Source organism: Hypanus sabinus, chromosome 22 (assembly GCF_030144855.1).
Source record: "Hypanus sabinus isolate sHypSab1 chromosome 22, sHypSab1.hap1, whole genome shotgun sequence".
Taxonomy (NCBI): domain Eukaryota; kingdom Metazoa; phylum Chordata; class Chondrichthyes; order Myliobatiformes; family Dasyatidae; genus Hypanus; species Hypanus sabinus.
The window spans coordinates 15,798,475-15,817,319 of NC_082727.1; the positions used below are offsets into that span (position 1 = coordinate 15,798,475).

Genomic DNA, 18,845 nt, shown 5'->3' on the forward strand with positions numbered 1-18,845 from the left:
GTTTGTCCAACCCTGATTTGTCCTCCAGAAGTGCAATGCCTCACCGTACTCTTTTCTGTAGATGCCCAGTTCCTCTAGCATTGTGTGTGTTTTGCTTGGATTTCCAGCATCTGCAGACTTGGCCTTGCTTGTGATTGGACACCTCACACTTGCCTGCTTTAAGTTCCATCTAAGGTCTACATTCTATGGGCAACATAGACCATCAACAGCCCATGTTCTATGGACAACAGGACAGAAGGACCCACTTATTGGCTGTATGATTAACTCTGGTTCTTAGAGCAGACAGAATCAGGTTTCTCTCAGCCAATGTTTTCCCTGGTTTGCTTGGTATTAACTTGCTGTTTCCATCCTCCCACAATCCTCTGAAAAGTTGAATTTAAAAATAAACACACAATTCCTTTCCAATCCCACAAATTCCACTCACTCTTTTCGCTTTCATATTTCCAGGCACGACACCTCTTCTCATTATCAAATGTAGATAGCATTCTGGCAAATTTTTGCCCCACTTCTTCCAGTAAAAATATCATCTCTGAAGAGCAGTGCATAGAAATGATATGGTTGCGTAATGCGCAAACCAGGGCTTTGCATCACGCCATGATCCTCAGACATGTCTGCAGGTCAAGAGACAACAGAATCAAATGACTGACCTGTGCCAGGCATCTCCTTCCTGAAATGAGCCTAATCTCCCTCGTGAATATCTCGCACACCGTATAAAATTAATGAACTGGAGCCACCGATTGTCTTCTGCTGGTGAGTCCCTCCCTTCGATCTGCCATCTGTTAGATTAAAGGCAGCAGAAGGGAAGTCTTTAACCCCTCAATATCTGTACCCCTAACTCCTCATCTGGGCCCAGTGCAAACAACCAGCGATGGATTCAAGCCAAGGGACAAGCATACAGATTTTATTCGGTTGTTTCTCGGGGAGTTTGAGTGCTATCATGGTTTATTTTTGAGGATTTGGTCAAGATTTGATTTCTAAAGTGGATTTAACTGGATCCCTCACTCTGGTAGAGTGTACTGTGATATAGATCAATAGTCCATATGAATTTAATCTCCTTCACAGGTATTTCATACCTCATGTAAGATTAATTGGCAATAACTAGGGTCTGAGCTCGGTTATTGTGGATAGAGATATTACCTCACAGTTTCAGTGAAAAGGGTTCAAACTCGACCTCCTGTCTGTATGAAATTTGCATGTTTTCCCTGTGGCTGTGTGGGTTGCTTCCGATCACTCCAGTTTCTGCCCACATCTCAAAGATGGGTGGGTTAATTGGTCATTGCAAATTGCCCCCAGTATGTAGGTGTATGATAGAACATAGGGGGTAATGTGGGGGAAATAAGGGATTAGTGTAGAAAGGGTGTATGTTTCTGTGCTGTGTGACAGATAAGACAGAGGAGCAGAATTAGGCCATTCAGCCCATCAAATCTGCTGCACCATTCCATCATGGCTGATTCATTTTCCCTTTCAACCCTATTCTCCTTCCTGTAACATTTGACACCCTTACTAATCAAGAACACATTAACCTCTGCTTTAAACATACTCAATGAATTGGCCTGCACAGCCATCTGTGATGATGAAATCCACAGATTCACCACCCTCTAGCCAAAGGAATTCTTCCTCATCTCTGTTCTAAAGGGATCCTTCTTTTCTGACACTGCTAGTCCTAGACTCTCACATATTGGAAACATCCTCTCCACATCCACTGTATCTAGTGCTTACAATTTTCAGCTGGTGGATGCTAAGTGTCCGTGGATAGGAAAGATTAACAATCTGGAAGAGGGGACCGAGTGTAGTGTATCTAAATTTGCTGATGACAGTAAATTGAATGGAAAAGCAAATCGTGGCAGAAGATACGGAGAGTCTGCAGAGATATATGGATGGGTTAAGTGAGTGGACAAGGGTCTGGCAGATGGAGTACAATGTTGGTAAATGTGGGGTCATCCACTTTGGAAGGAAAAATGAAAAAGCAGATTATTTAAATAGTAAGAAAATTGCAGCATGCTGCAGTGCAGAGGGTCTTGAGAGCATTTGTGCATGAATTACAAAAGGCTGGTTTGCAGCTGCAGCAGGCTATCAAGAAGGCAAATGGGATGTTGGCCTTCACTGGTAGAGGGACTGAATTTAAGAGCAGGGAGGTTATGCTGCAACTGTACAGGGTACTGGTGAGGCCGCACCTGGAGTACTATGTGCAGTTCTGATCTCCTTACTTGAAGAAGGATATACTGGCTTTGGAGGCAGTGCAGAGCAGGTTCGCCAGGTTGATTCCAGAGATGAAGGGGTTAATGTATGAGGAAAGATTGAGTCACCTGGGACTATACTCTCTGGTGTTCAGAAGAATGAAAGGAGATCTTATAGAAACATAAAATTATGAAAGGGATAGAGAAGATAGAGGCATGAAAATTATTTCCACTGATAGGTGAGACTAGAACTAGGGGACATAGGCTCAAGATTCACGGGAGTAGATTTAGGAGGGAGATGAGGAGGAACTGCTTGTCCCAGAGAGTTGCAGATCTGTGGATTTCTCTGCCCAATGAAGCCGTGGAGACTACTTCAGTAAATGTATTTAAGACAAGGTTGGATAGAATTTTATATCATAGGGGAATTAAGGGTTATGGGGGAAAAGGCAGGTAGGTGGAGATGAATCCATGGCCAGATCAGCCATCATCTTACTGAATGGCGGGCAGGCTCGGTGGGCCGGATGGCCGACTCCTGCTCCTGGTTCTTATGTTCTTAGGATAGGGATAACTGGGACAATCTTTGATGGGTATCTCAATCGTCGTGGACCAGTTTGGCTGAAGGGCCTGTTTCCATGATGCATGACATTTTGGTGCTTTGCCAGGTACTCCCTGGCAGTTTCCGCCCATCCTACCCTATCTCATCCCATAACCCCTTCTCCCTCATTCTTGTCTTCAACATGCCTTAAATATTTCCCTGGAGTTCACCTCAGCCAAACCAGCTTACAAACAGTTCCATATTCACCCCGATTGTCCATTAATGACTGCATTACATGCCTGGGATGGATGAAGAGAGTTGAGTTGGTTAGATCAGGACTCATTGGAGACACAGGTGGGTAGGATCATGAAGAAGGTATTCAGTATGCTTAGCTTTGTATGCCTAGGCACTGAGTATAACCATTGTAATGGTACAAAATGTTTACTAGTCTACACTTGGAGTATTGTCACACAAGTGAATCTGCAGATTCTGGAAATAAATTAAAACACAAAATTCTGGCAGAACTCAGCAGGCTAGACAGCATCTATGGGAGGAGGTAGTGACGATGTTTCAGGCTGAATCCCTTCATCAGAAAATGTGGAAGCATTAGGACCATAAGATATAGGAGAGTTACTGTATGTTGTTTACTTGGACTTTCAGAAGGCCTTTGACAAGGTGCCACATCTGAAGTTGCTTAACAAGGTAATTATTACAGGAAGTATCCCATGGTATTACAGGAAGGATACTAGCATGGATAGAGGATTGGCTAGTTGCCAGGTGGCAAAGATTGGTAATAAAAGGGGGTGTGTTCTGGTTAGCTGCCGGTGACTAGTGGTGTTCTGCAGGGTTGAGACCACTTCTTTTCACATTATATGTCAATGATTTGGATGACGGAATTGATGACTTTATGGCCAAGTTTGCGGATGATACAAAGATAGGTGGAGGGGCAGGTAGTGTTGAGGAAGCAGAGAGTCTGCAGAAGAAGAGATCTGTGGAATTCATTGTCATGGATGGCTGTGGAGGCTAAGCCACTAATTATATTCAAAGCAGAGTTTGACAGCTTCTTGACTAGTCAGCGCATCAAGGGTTACGGGGAGAAGGCAGGAGAACGGGGTTAAGAGGGATAACAAATCAGTCGTAATGGAATGGCAGAGCAAACTTGATGGGCTGAATGGCTTAACTCTGATCCTATAATCTAATGGTATGATGGACACTATGTGGCTGACATCAGAAAAATGAGAGGTAAATGAGAAAATTGATTCATAGTTGTCACATGAAATAAGGTGCAGTGATGATCTTTGTTTTGCATGGTATCCATACAAATCAATTCATAACTATAGTACACTGACGTAGTATAAGGCAAAACAGTAACAGAATACAGAATAAAGTTTTACAGTTACAGAAATAGATTGTGAGGGCAAAGACGAGGACTGCACAGAATACAATACCCCAAATTAGGCTTCAGTAACATCTTACAGAACTATAACAACCCAATTTCTCTACCCAGTACTCAAATTTTTGAGGGGTGATGAACCAAAAGCAGTCTCTATGACCCTATCTACCTGTGGTGCCAGTTTTAAGGAATTACAGATCTGATTTCCCAGATCCCTTTGTTCTACCGCATTTCTCAGTGCCCTACCATTCACTGTGTAAGTCCTACCCTGGTTTGTCTTCCCAAAGTGTAACACCTCACACTTGTGTCTGCATTAAATTCCATTTGCCATTGTTCAGTCCTTTTTTCTAGCTGGTCCAGATCCCTCTGCAGGCTTTAATGGCCTTCCTCCCTGTCCATTATCCCCTCAAGATTGGTGTCATCCACAAATTTGCAGATCCAGTTTACCACATTATCATCATTGATATGGAAGACAAGCACCAATCCCTGTAACACACTAATCACAGGCCTCCAGTCAGAGCAGCAACCATCTACTACCATTCTCTGGCTTCTCCTGTGAACCAATGTCCAATCCAACTTACTCCCTCATTCTGAGATGGAACCTTCTTAATCAACCTCCCATGTGGAACCTCATCTAAGGCCTTGCTAAAATTTGACTTTCCAAAATGCATCAACTCATATCTATCTGTACTGAGATCCATTTGCCACTCTTCAGCCCACTTCCTGAAGAGATCAAGGTCCCCACTTATTCTGCGAAACCCTCCTCGCTATCAACACCTCCTCATTTCTTATCATCCACAAGCCCAATTTGATACAACTTAGTTGGTTAGATGAACAAATGGATCATAGATCACAGAACAGGCTTAGTACACGTCCTTCAGCCCACGATGTTCTGACAACCTTTTAACCTTGTCTACCATAATCTAACCCTTTCCTCCCACGTTCTTCCTTAATCCATGCACCTATCTGAGAGTTTCCTAAATGCCCCTAATGTATCTGCCTCTACCACCAGTCCTGAATCTACAAACAGATAGGCTGTGTCTGTTGGTGCTTGTCATCCATATCAATGATCTAGATGATAACGTGTACAGACATGCATCTATCTTCCTTTGAGCAAGCTATGAGCCAAATCGCTAAACCATTTTCTGATTATTTGCAGAAACTTCCTTCTCACCTTGAAATTCTGACCTTTGGACCTTTGACTTTTGGTACAGACCAAGGCATTGATAAATTTTCCTGAATGGTTGTAGGCAAAACTCAAGCTGTGTAATCATCTGTACTGTCGGCAACATTTTTCATCTTTCCGTTGAATGACTGGAATACACTGTAATAAGTTCTTTAAATTTGTCCTGCTCTTTACAGACTAAGTAATTTTTATATGGTTGGGTAGATGTTCCCATTGTAAAGAGTTAACATCTTAGATAATGGTGTGGTTATTTCTGAAGCAGAACTCTTCAGTTCTAAAGCCACAATATAGTTTTGTTCCATATTCAATGTATTTTCTTGATTGTCTGGAGTGAAATCAGTTTCTTACATACCAGGAAATCCATCAAAGAGCCTTTGTTGGAGAAATTACAAAATACAGTTGGACAATAAATGCTGGGCCACTCCACATTGTGGGAATGAAGATTTGACACAGTTAATCCTAAAGGTTTTTCCTTTGTTCTAGAGACCTCAGCAACAACCAGATCTCAGAGATTGCTCCTGATGCATTCCAAGGTCTCCGATCTCTCAACTCTCTGTGAGTATTCATTAGGATGGTGTTGAAGAGGTATTGGTGTTTATGAAGAGGACATTTTTAGCCAATTGCTCTGGTGTTCAATTCCCATTGATGCATACAGGGTCTGGCACCACACACTAATTTTACCAGGAGATCACCCTGCAGTGAGAATGGGAACTCATTCCTTTTCATCTTCAATGCATGTTCTCTAGTACTAGACATTTTAACCAGGGAAACAGATGCTAGCTCTGTATATTCCTCTCATAATCTTATAAACTTCTATCAAGTGGTCTGTAGTGTTCCATTTCTGTGGTAGTGTTCGGGTTGTGCAGATTGTAGGAAAGTCATCCTGAATCTAGTGTGTGGGACTTCAGGCTTCTGTATCTCCTGCCCGATGGTAACAGTGAGAAGATGGCATGATGCATCTGCTAGCATTTGGAGATGATAGATACCACCTTCTTGAGGCAGCATCTCCTGTAGATTGCTGTTAGTGATGGGAAAGGCTGTGCCAGTGACGGATCAGGTTGTGTCAATTATTCTCTGCAGCCTCTTACATTCCTGTGTGTTGTATTTGCTGTAGTAAGCCATGATAAAACCAATGAGGGAACTTTGACCAGTGCATCTGTAGAAGTTTGTTTGGTTACATACTGGCATGCCTTCTTCATGACTGCATCTATGTGCTGGGCACAGGACAGGTCATGTGAGAAGTTACTGCCCATGAAGGTGAAGTCGCTGTCCCTCTCCACCACTGGCCCATTAATAGAACCTTCTTGTTCTAATATTCCGGTCTTTAAAGTTGCCGTATCTCCTCTTTTTGCAGGGTCCTGTATGGCAACAAAATCAACGAGCTTCCAAAAGGCGTGTTTGATGGACTGTATGCTCTTCAACTCCTGTGAGTGTTTGGCCTCAAGATTAGGTTTGCTTTATTCGTTACAGGTACATCTGAATATCAAAGCACACAGTGATGTGTACCATTTGCATAAGTGACCAACGCATTCTGAGAACGCGCTGTGGTTAGCCCGCAAGTGTAGCCATGTTCTGACACCAACTTACCAACCTATGAACCACTACGTCTGTTTTTGGAATGTGGAGGAAATCGGAGCACACAGAGGAAACCCAGGCGGTCACAGGGAGAACATGCAAACTCTTACAGACAGTGGTGGGAATTGAACCCTGGCGCTCTAAAGCAATGCACTAAATACTATGCTAATGTGCCGCTCTTAGAATTAGGGAAGTTTTGTTGAAGCTGTACAGAGTGTTGGTGAGGACATATCCTGAATAATTCAAGATTCAAGATTATTTAATGTCATTTCCAGTATAGAAGTGTAATTGTTACTGTGGGTCTAATGCAGCATATTAAAATAAAGATAAAGAATACAATAATAATTTTAAATAATACAATAAATATAAATATGTACAATATCTTAGATGCATGGATTGATTGTATGTGCATAAAGTGTAACTATGCATGGGACTAAAGTGACTAACAAGAAATGATAAAGTAGAATGGGAATAGTTCTGATCCCACTAACCTAAAAAAGGACATAGTGGCATTGGATGCTGTCCAAGAAAATTCGTCAGGCTAATTCCTGGGATGAGAGGGTTGTCTCGTCACGAGAGGCTCGACAGCTTGGGCCTGGATTCTTTGGAGTTTAGAAGAATGAGGGGGTGATCTTACTGAAACATGCAAGATCTTCAGAAATCTCAACGGGGTACAAGTTGAGAAGTTTTTACTAGTGGAAGAGTCTCAAATAGACACAATTTTACTGTGAGATGTATAGAAACACCTTATTGCAGATTCAGATTTAGATTTATTTATTACATGTACGGTAAAACGTGTCACTTGCATTAACAGCCAACACACAGTGGTGAGTCTTTTACATTCTCAAGAGTTGTGGAGATCAGATCACTGGGAACTTCTATAATGGTAGGGTATCAAGGGCTCAGGGGAACTGGCAGAGAGGAGGAGAGGTCTGGACAGATCAGCCATGGTCATATTAAATTGTGGGACGGGTTAGAAGGGCCAAGTAGCCCACTCTTACACCTATTTTATGTTCTTCTGTCGTTCTGCACACCCTCTTCCCACCTCCTCAGCCATGATAGCACAAATATCAGAGCAGACGCAACAAGCTGAACGGTCTACTCCTGGCCGTAGTTTTTTGCATTCCTATATAAGCCTGGTCCATCCAGGCACAGTCGATGACGTTGCCTTCTCTACTCTTTAGGCTGTTGAATGCAAACAAGATCAACTGCATCCGAGCGGACACCTTCCAGGATCTACAGAACCTAAGTCTCCTCTCGCTATACGACAACAAGATCCAGATACTGGCCAAAGGGACATTCAACTCACTCCGAGCCATCCAGACGCTGTATGTAGACGAATACCCTTGTAAGGGATCTTTAGACTTCTTAAGCTTAGTCTTCATAATTGAAAAGGAGTTTGCTACTATAGAGACTGCAGATGGATCATAGCACAAAACAGGCTCTTTTGCCCACAAAGTCATGCCAACCCTTTAACTCGAAAGGTCAATCTAATCCTTCCTTCCCACATAACCCTCCATTTTTCTATCACCTACGTGCCTGTACAAGAGTCCTAACGTTTCTGCCTCCACGAACACCCAGCACCCGTTCCATGCACCCACCACTCTCTTGGTAAAGACCTTATCTTTGACAGGTAGATGCAGTGAGTACAACCAACGATGGTAAATACATCGGTAAATGAGTTAATCATTGTCATGTGTACAGAGGTACAGTATACCGTATACTCTTTGAAATGCATGCTTCTATACGGAATATTTCACCACATCAGTGCATTGAGGAAGTGAAAACAACAGCAGAATGAGGATACAGTGTTACAGTTATAGAGAAAGTGCAGTGGAAAGCCATGTCAAGGTAGATTGTGAGGTCAAGAGTCCATTTGATCATTGTAGGGAACCACCCTGATAACTGTGGGATAGAAACTGTCCTGAAGTCTGGTGGTACACGCTTTCTGTCTATTATACTGAATCTTCTTCCCAATGGGAGAGAGGGGTGACGAGAAAATGTCCAGTGTGGGCGGGGTCTTTGATGACGCTGGCTGCTTTAACAAGGCAGCGAGATGTGTAGAGGAGAGTCTATAGAGGGGATGCTGGTATCTGTAATGTGCACAACTCTGAGGTTTCTTACGATCACGGGCAGAGCAGCCAACCAGCAAGGACATGCCAAGTCTCTTTCAAATTTCAGTGCAACATCGGCCTTCTGATTGTGACGGGTGGAGCAAAAATGTAGGGACATTGTGTTATTTATTTCAAATGCAATTGCTGGAAATCTGAAACAAAATCAGAAAGTACTGGCAGACTCAGCAGGTCGGGCAGCATCTGTGGAGGGAAACGAACGGATCGCCACCCTTCATCTGGATTCATGATATGGATCAGTCCTGATAAAGTCTTGAATCAGAACGTTGACTGTCCATTTCCCTGCACGTGTGCTGCCTGACTTGCTGAGTTTCTCCAGCAGTCTGATTTTCCTTGCTCCAGATTCCAGCATCAGCAGTCTTTTATGTCTCAAATAGTTACCTTGTTGTGGTTCTCTTCCACCGCACCAGGCACTTGGCCCAGAATCCGTTCATCTGTGACTGTCACCTCAAGTGGCTAGCCGACTACCTTCGGTCCAACCCCATCGAGACCAGCGGGGCACGATGCGCCAGCCCGCGCCGCCTGGCAAACAAGAGGATCGGGCAGATCAAAAGCAAGAAATTCCGGTGCTCAGGTATCGTAATTGTGAGAAAAGGAGGCCGAGTCTCTGAACTGTTGCTGCACATCGAAGGTCTGTGAAAGTGCAGAACAGTCTGAGAAGCGGCCAGATCAGGTGTTTAATGGAACATGGAACAACAGTACAGAACAAGACAGGATCAGCCTGCAATGTTCCGTGGGCCAAAGGTGCTAATTAAACTCATAGTGCCGAATTAAACTAATCCTTCAGAAAGCACATGATCTACAGTATATCCATCCAACCCCTCCCCCCATTCCCTGCACATTCATGTGTTTAGGAGCAATTTAAGTGCCTCTATCGTATTTCTTCCTATCCCTTCCCTGGCAGCACATTACAGACACCCACCACTCTCTGTATAAAAGAACACTTACCCCGCTCATCTCCTTTGAACTTACCCACTTACCCCCTCACCTTATATGCACGCCCTCTAAACAACAGGATAACAATATGTGTGTGTGTGTGTGTGTGTGTGTGTGTGTGTGTGTCTAGCCCCCTCCATCCTCTATCTATTCACTACACCGCACTGTACATACTTTAAACAACTTGTACATACTTTAAACAACTATTTATAATGCTTTTACATTGGGAATTCATGCTGGTGTTTATGTATGTGTGCACATTTTATTCCATATCCATAACCTGTAATTTTACATTTTATGTTATTCTTTTATTCTCTAAAATTGTTGAATGTTGTTTTTGTTACATGTCACACCATCACACCACAGCAAATTCCCAATACATATAAATGTATATAGTGAATGAAATCAAATCTTGATCCTTGGCCTCTGTATATGCACATGCACACAGAAAGCTAATTGGTAATTGGTTGATTTGGTTTATTATTTGGCTGGGAGTTTAAAACTTCTGTTGTTTATGGACCTTTGCTCGGTGAACGTAAGGGGGGGTGGTGGATGGGGAGACTTCCTTTGTGTTTGTTCCTGTCAGGACCGGATGGAAAGGGCAGGGAGCAGCTGCACCACAAACTCCGGGAATGGTCACTCAAGAGAAGGTTACCTCTCGATTCATTCAGGGATCAGCGTGGACTGATCTACCCTGTCCCACTCGTAGCCAAACATGTCTACTTCCTGAGAGTAACACAGATAAATCAGTAATTGTCTTCTAATTTGATAAAATAGACTCTTGATGTCACAATCTACCTCGATGTGGCCTTGCACAAGAACACTTGCATTTTATCTGTAACTGGGTAACACCGTATTCTATCTCAATGCGCTGTATTTGATCTCCATGACGAATACGCAAGACAAGCGTTTCATTTGTTCCTCTCTCCAGTTCAATTTAGCTTCATGGCTCAGAATTTTATCTTTGGTAGTATGTCGTATTATCTCCTGTGTAACACTTCTCTGTCTCTTTCCATCCACAGCAAAAGAACAATATTTCGTCCCAGGTAAGGCCTGCTCAGCATGAGTAAATTCATGTTATTTATCTGCGTTTGGAATTTGTAATGTGAGACCTTGCTCAGCTGATTGTGAATGGTTCAGGAGACAAGTAATTACGTGGTTGCTGTGTGAGGATGTTTTCAGTGACACAAGCAGCCTGCATCTCCTTCTCCACCAATGGCAGTAATTATAAAGGAAAATTGAGATATTTGTATTTCTATAAATTTATACCTGTCCCTGTCCTGGGAGTGTGTGCTGGGACGGTGTAGAGGGAGCTTCACTCTGTATCTCACCCATGCTGTCCCTGTCCTTTTTTTTTATTACAAAATCCTTTATTACAAATTTCGGTGCTATACAATATATACAAAACAGTGGCAAACACAATTACTGCACTACAAATAGACAATAGACATTACACCAGAATGTTGCCATCTCTATCCACGATGGCATTTACACCCCGCGGAGCCCAACGGTCTCGAAACTCCTCCAAGGCCACTGTGGACTGCGCGTGTTCCTTTTCAATAGTTACCCGAGCACGAACATACCCCCTAAACATTGCCAGGCAGTCTGGCCGGGGAGATCCTCCCGCCACCCGTTTCCAAGACCCTCGGATGGTGGATTTCGCCAGCCCCAGGAGCAAGTTGACTAGGACATCCTCATCCCTCCATGCCCCCTTCCTTACTGGATGACCATATATAAACAGGGTGGGACTAAAATGCAGCCAGAAGGCGAGAAGCAGCCCACGCAAATATGCTGTCCCTGTCCTGGGAGTGTGTGCTGGGACGGTGTAGAGGGAGCTTCACTCTGTATCTCACCCGTGCTGTCCCTGCCCTGGGAGTGTGTGATGGGACAGTGTAGAGGGAGATTCACTCTGTATCTCACCCGTGCTGTCCCTGTCCTGGGAGTGTGTGATGGGACAGTGTAGAGGGAGCTTCACTCTGTATCTAACCCGTGCTGTCCCTGTCCTGGGAGTGTGTGATGGGACAGAGTAGAGGGAGCTTCACTCTGTATCTAACCCGTGCTGTCCCTGTCCTGGGAGTGTGTGATGGGACAGTGTAGAGGGAGCTTAACTCTGTATCTAACCCGTGCTGTCCCTGTCCTGGGAGTGTGTGATGGGACAGTGTAGAGGGAGCTTCACTCTGTCTCTAACCCGTGCTGTCCCTGTCCTGGGAGTGTGTGATGGGACGGTGTAGAGGGAGCTTCACTCTGTATCTAACCCGTGCTGTCCCTGTCCTGGGAGTGTGTGATGGGACAGTGTAGAGGGAGCTTCACTCTGTATCTAACCCGTGCTGTCCCTGTCCTGGGAGTGTGTGATGGGACAGTGTAGAGGGAGCTTTCCCCTTTATCTAAACCAAGCTGTCCCTCCCCGGGAGTGTGTGATGGGACAGTGGAAAGGAAATTTCACTCTGTAATCTAACCGCCGGCGGAGATAGCAAGAGTAAAGCTCCATTTCTACAGTGCCATCAAATACTTATTAGGAAGGTACAGTGCAGGTTAGAGTATAGTTTCTTTCAATATGATTCTATTAACTTAAGCTGTGAACTCTCTCTCTCCAATTGACCCACAGTTCCCTCCTCCCTGTCCCCTAGGGATGGAGTGAAAGATGTTGGTGAGGTTGCGTTTGGAATACCATGTTGAGGTTTAGTAACTTTGTTATTGGAAAGATGCCATTTAGCTGGAAAAAGAGCAGAGGGGATTTATGAAGATATTGCTGGGATTCAGGCATTGTGTTATGGAGAGAGGTTGAGTGGATTGGGCCTCTTCATTGGAGCATGGGAGAATGAGGAGTGATTTTATAGAACTGGACGATATCTTGTGGAGCGTTGATAGGATAATTGCGCACATTGTTTTTCCCAGAGTTAGGATTAAGATCTGGAGGTCATAGGCTTAAGCTGAGAGAGGAGAGATTTAAAACAGACCTGAGAGCCACTTTTTCACCCAGAGACTGGTCAGTTATGGAACGAGCTGCTAGAGAAAGTGGTTGAGGCATACAAATTCACATTTAAGGGTAGGTACAAGGATAGGAGAGATTTAATGGGGTATTGGGATACTTGCAGCTCATTGAATGGTGTCACAACAGCAACTTTGCACTCAAGGTCAGTAAGACGAAGGAACTGATTGAGGACCTCAGGAAGGGGGATTTGGGAGAACACACACCAGCTCTCATTGAGGGGTCAGCAGTGGAGAGGGTGAGCGGTTTCCTGCGTATCCGCATCTATGAAGATCTAAGCTGGGGCCCATGTGTCGATACACAGTCTCGAAGGTTGCGTGCCAGGGGTTTGGAGGCACATCAGGAGTTTGAGGAGCTTTGGCTGGTCACCAAAGACAATGTTCTACAGATGTACAGTGGAGATCATTTTTACTGGTTGCATCATTGAAGGCTGCAGTGTGCAGGATTCAGCAGGTAGTAGACTCAGCCAGCTCCATCACGGACTCTAACCTCCCCACATTGAGGATGTCTTCAAATGGCCAATTAAGGACCCTCACCATTCAGGACATGACCTCTTCTCATTACTACCATCAGGGAGGAGGTACAGGAGCCTGAGGACAATGAACATTTCAGTAGCTTCTTCCTCTGCACCATCAGATATCCGAATGGACCACAAGCCATGACCACAACCACCTCTTTTTGCACTGTTTATTTTATATAGTTCTTAATACACTGTAACATAGTATTATGTATTGCACTGTGTTGCTGTTATAAAGCAAAAACTTCACAATATACACACCAGTGATAATAAACCCGATTCTGATATGGCCAGATGGGAGCAGTTGAGGTGGGAATCTTGGTTGGCATGGGCCAGTTAAGATGAAGAGCCTATTTCCACGCCATATGACTATGACCTGTTGTCCACTGTGTTTCCTTTACTCTGGCAGGTACGGAGGACCAGAGACTGGGGAGTGAGTGCAACAGGGACATGGTCTGTCCACCGAAATGCCGCTGCGAGTCCAACGTGGTGGATTGCTCCAACCAGAAGCTGACCAAGGTTCCCGAGTTCATCCCACAGTCGACCGTAGAGCTGTGAGTCCACAAGTGGGCCAACTTGCACATCAGTGCCACACACAATTACTCGCTTCTCCTCTCCGCTCTCTAGGCTTCCCATTGTGCTTGATAACAGATGAAGAACCTTTGGGGGTAGTTTTAGTGAAGCAGATTTGTCACATCTACATCAAAACATCAGAACGTACAATGAAATGTATCGTTCGCGTCAATGACCAAGGATGTGCTGGGGCAGCCCACAAGTGTCATCATGTTTCCAGCGGCCCACAATTTACTAACCCTGACCCTAACCTGTACATCTATGGAATGAAGGAGGAAACCAGAGCTCCCAAAGGAAATCCAGCTGGTTATGGGAAAATGGTATGAACTCCTTACAGACAGCAGGCAGGAATTGGACTCTGATCGCTGGCCCTGTAAGCGTTGCGCTACTTTGTATTCTACCATGCCGTCCATTAACGACAATGTGACCAGATCCTCGATCTTGGTTGTGAAGGTTGGAGGGGGATGTGTGATCTCCTGAACAACTCCCTTGCACCTTGTCGGTCTTATTGACCAGCTAACTTTGAGAGTAGAGGCTTGTGTTATTTTTAATGTGTATCCCATTTTCATGATGAGCAAGGTCTGCATTTCTTACCCATCGCCAAATGCCCTTGGAAGGTGGGCGTGAGCTAGCTAAAGATTAGCTTTATCAGTCACACATACATCAAAACACTGAAACATAGTGAAATGGGTCGTTTTTGTGCCAGTGACCGACACAGTCCAAGGATGTGTTTGGGAAGGCGTGAGTGTCGCGATACTTCTAGTGCCAACACAGCATGCCGTAACTCACTAACCCTAACGTGTATGCTTCTGAAACGTGGGATGAGTACCCAGAGGAAATCTGCACGGTCACGTGGAGAATGTGCAAACTCCTTACAGACAGTGGTGAGAACTGTCCAGGTATGACAAGTGGACTGTCCCTGCATGTGGCCAGGCTGAACATCACTGCTTTGGATTTTCTGAGGTAACATTAATCTATTCAGGTTAACCTCAGCAAACTCGGTAAATTAAAATAGATGATCACTACCAAGGTCAGCATTTATTAACACAAGACATAGGAGCAGAATTAGGCCTTTTGGCTCATTAAGTCCGCTCCACCATTCCATCAAGGCTGATTTATTATCCCCCTCAACCTCCATTCTCCTCATAACCTTTGACACCCTTATAAATTAGCAACCTATTAGACTTTGCTTTAAATATTCCAGTGACTTAGCCTCTTCAGCTGTCTGTGGCAATGAATTCCACAGATTCACCACCTTATTGCTAAAGAACTTCCTCCTTATCTCTGTTCTAAGGGAACAGTCTTCCGTTCTGTGGATGTGCCCTCTGGTCCTAGACTCTCCCACTATAGGAAACATTTCACCCTCTATCTGGGACTTCCTGTATCTGGTAGGTTTCCATGAGATCCCCTTCATTCTTCTGAACTCAAGCAAGTACAGGCCCAGAGCCATCAAATGCTACGCCTGCGTTAACCCTTTCATTCCCAGGATCATTCCTGTGAACATCCTCTGGACTCTCTCCAATGCCCATTCCCACATGCCCTTCGGAAGATGGGGGTGAGCCACCTTATCTGATGAAATTGCTCCTACACCACTTGGGGAGGGAGTCCAAGGTGTTGGAGGGATGGTGATACACTTCCCATTTCAGGACGGCGAGAGACTCTCAGGGGTTGGAGGCACTGCTATGTGTCTGATGCCCTCAACCATGTTGGGGCTGTCAATTACCAAACTGCACTTTGTAATCTGGTAGTTGATTGGGAGCATCGCCCCAAATGGACAGCACAGTGGCATTGCTGGTAGAACTGCTGTCACACAGCACCAGAGACCCAGGTTCAATACTGACATCTGCTGCTGTCTGTTCGGAATTTCCATGTTCTCCCTGCAACCACTTGGGTTTCCAGGGACTCCGGTTTCCTCATGCAGTCCGAAGTCATGATAGTTTGTGGGCTAATTAACCTCTGGAGTTTGTCCCTCGGATGTAAGTGAGTGATCAAATCAGAGGGTAATGAGAAAGAACATGGAGAGAATAAAATGGGAAACACACATAAAATGCAGGCCAGGCAGAATCTATGGAAGAGAGTACAGGCGACATTTTGGACTGAAACCCTTCAGACTGCTATACTCATTTCCATAGATGCTGCCTGGCCTGCTGAGTTCCTCCAGCATTTTGTGTGCATTGCTCGGATTTCCAGCATCTGCGGATTTTCTCCTGTTGGCGATTAAAGCGGGATTGGTGATTGATGGTCAGCACGGACTCAGTGGGCCGAAGGGCCCATTTCCATGACGAGTGACTCTGACTATTCTGCACAAGTCTCAGGAGAGGGACTTGAATCCAGTAAGGAAAGTGTTACTGAATGAGCTGCAGGGCAGTTGGGAATCAGAGGACATGGATAAATCAGGAACGGAGGAGAAAAAGAGAACGGAGAAAAGTAAAGGAGAGTGATAATTCACTTGCCAAGGATTTGTGACCTTGAAGACAATGGAAGCAATTGTGGAATTAGAATTGTTTTTTTATTGTCACATGTACCGAGATACAATGAAAAGCTTGCCTTACATACTGTCATACAGATCAAATCATTACTCCGTGTGTTAAGCTACAGAAGTGGCTACCATGAACCCCTTGGTTAATGGTAAGGGTCCATGGCATAAAGAGGATTGGGAACAGCAACAGAGTGCAGAACCAAGTGTTACAGTTGCAGAGGAAGTGCATTGCAGGTAGGCAGTGAAGTGCAAGATCATACCGAGGTAGATTGTGATGTTTTATCATATCAGGGAACTGTTTACTAATCTTATATCTGCAGGGTAGAAGCTGTCCTTGAGCCTGGTGGTACGTGATTTCAGGGGTTTGTATCTTCTGCTCGATGGAAGAGAGGAAAGATCCAGGGTGGGAATGTTGGGTTGTGTGGTTACAAGCACATGCCCAATAACATTCGGGATGGAGACACAAGAGACTGGAAATGCTGGAATCTGGAGCAGCATGCAGTCTGTTGAAGGAATTGAATGGGTCCGAGCAGCATCTGTTGGGGGAAGATGAATTGTCAGTACTTCAAGTCAAAACCCTACACAAGGTCAGCCTTCTGCACAAGCCTGTGCATTTAGGGTCCTGATGCAGAGCTTCAAGCGGAAACGGAGACAGTTTCCTTCCTCCCACAGATGCTGCTCAGCACGTTGACTGCTGCTCATCTCTTCCTTAAATCCTGTCGTGGTTTGGTACGGCAACTGCTCTGCAAACTGCAGAGCTGTGGACACGTCTCAGCCCATCATGGAGATCAGCCTCCCTTCCATGGACTGTCTACACTCACTGTCTCGGTAAAGCAGCCAGCCCAGAGATCCTCTCCCAGTCGGCGGCAGAAGATGCAAAAGCCTGATAGCACATACCACCAGGCTCAAGGACAACGTCTAACCCACCATTATTAGACAATTAAATAGTTCCCTGGTATGACAAAATGGACTATTGACTTCACAATCTACCTGACGATCTTGCATCTTATTGACTTCCTGCACGTCACTCTCTCTGTAGCTGTGACACTTTATTCTGCACTGTGTTATTGTTTTCCCTTGCTCTACCTCAATACACTGTGTAATGATTTGATTTGTATGAAAAGTCTGCAAGACAAGCTTTTCACTGCATCTCAGTACATGCAATCATGATTTTTAAAAAACTATTCTAATTCTAATCTCCATTCCGGTATTCCCATATCACCGCCCTGGCCCATCAGATTCTAACTATTTGTGCCCCTACAGCAGCGTTTACCCCACCATCACCTTCCTACCCCACTACCTGGCTTCATTAGCCCTTTTTTTTAAACCATGTCTACTTCCACCCATCATGTCTTTTCTACCAGTCATCCTTCACCCCTCCTCGATCCACCCATCACCCACTGGCCCCTCTCTCCCCCTCCTCTTTATCTCACTATCTCACTTTCCACACTCGGTCCCGGTGAAGGGTCTCGACCCGAAACATCCACGGTTCCTTTCCCTCCACAGATGCTGCTCAATCCGCTGACCTCCTCCAGAAGTTTGCTTCGTTTTTGCACCTGCGTCTTCTTGTGTCCCTTTCTTGGCCTCTGATTTTAACCTTACGACGATTTCTCGTTCCACAGGCGTCTGATCAACAATGACATTTCGCTCCTGGAGTCCACCGGTCTCTTTCAGAAGCTTCCGCAGCTGAGAAAAATGTGAGTAGATGCTCCTCGTTCCCTCCCCCTTTAGTTTGCCCACCCAACTTTCCTGAGGGTTCTGACCCTCACCGTCACCCATCACCAGGTAAAGTTCTTCCTCTGAGGCTCCCTTTCTCCATCGGTAGACGCAGAAGGATTTTGGAGCAGATTCCAATTCATGCATTAATCTATCGCCTGCGCGTGGAAATATGGCGTTTGCATTAACAACCAACACAAACGAAGACTGTGCTGGGGACGTCCTGCAAGTGTTGCCGCATCTGCTCCTAGTTTTTATGTTCCAAAGAGGATCTCAGAACTCAAACATGGCGGTGGTGTTCATTTATTATTGTCACTTGTACCATTATACAGGGGAAAGCTTAACCATCATACAGAAAATGCAGGAGAAACTCAGCAGGTCAGTCAGCACCTATGGAGGGGGATAAAAACAGTTGACATTTCAGTCCAGGTGTTGATGAAGAGATTCAGCCCAAACTGTCAACTGTATTCCCCTCCAAGCTGCTACCTGACCTCCAGCATTTAGTGTGTGTTGCTCTGGATTTCCAGCATCTACGGAATCTCTTGTTTACAGTGCGTACGCAACAACATTAAGCCACAACAAAGTAAAACAACAACAATGCAGAATGAAGTTCAAAAGCGACAGGAAAAGTGCAGTG

At 44.8% G+C, this 18,845-nt stretch overlaps 1 protein-coding gene across 3 annotated transcripts in view; it reads left to right on the forward strand.

Moving 5' to 3' along the window:
- Positions 1 to 18,845, forward strand: part of LOC132379362 (slit homolog 1 protein-like) — a 308,706-nt gene that overhangs the window by 143,477 nt on the left and 146,384 nt on the right. For all 3 annotated transcript variants that reach the window (XM_059947126.1, XM_059947124.1, XM_059947125.1), the window contains exons 11-17: positions 5,775 to 5,846; positions 6,646 to 6,717; positions 8,051 to 8,194; positions 9,409 to 9,572; positions 10,957 to 10,980; positions 13,850 to 13,994; positions 18,115 to 18,189. In XM_059947126.1, coding sequence (XP_059803109.1) covers positions 5,775 to 5,846; positions 6,646 to 6,717; positions 8,051 to 8,194; positions 9,409 to 9,572; positions 10,957 to 10,980; positions 13,850 to 13,994; positions 18,115 to 18,189 — 696 coding nt within the window. The remainder of the gene's footprint in view (positions 1 to 5,774; positions 5,847 to 6,645; positions 6,718 to 8,050; positions 8,195 to 9,408; positions 9,573 to 10,956; positions 10,981 to 13,849; positions 13,995 to 18,114; positions 18,190 to 18,845) is intronic.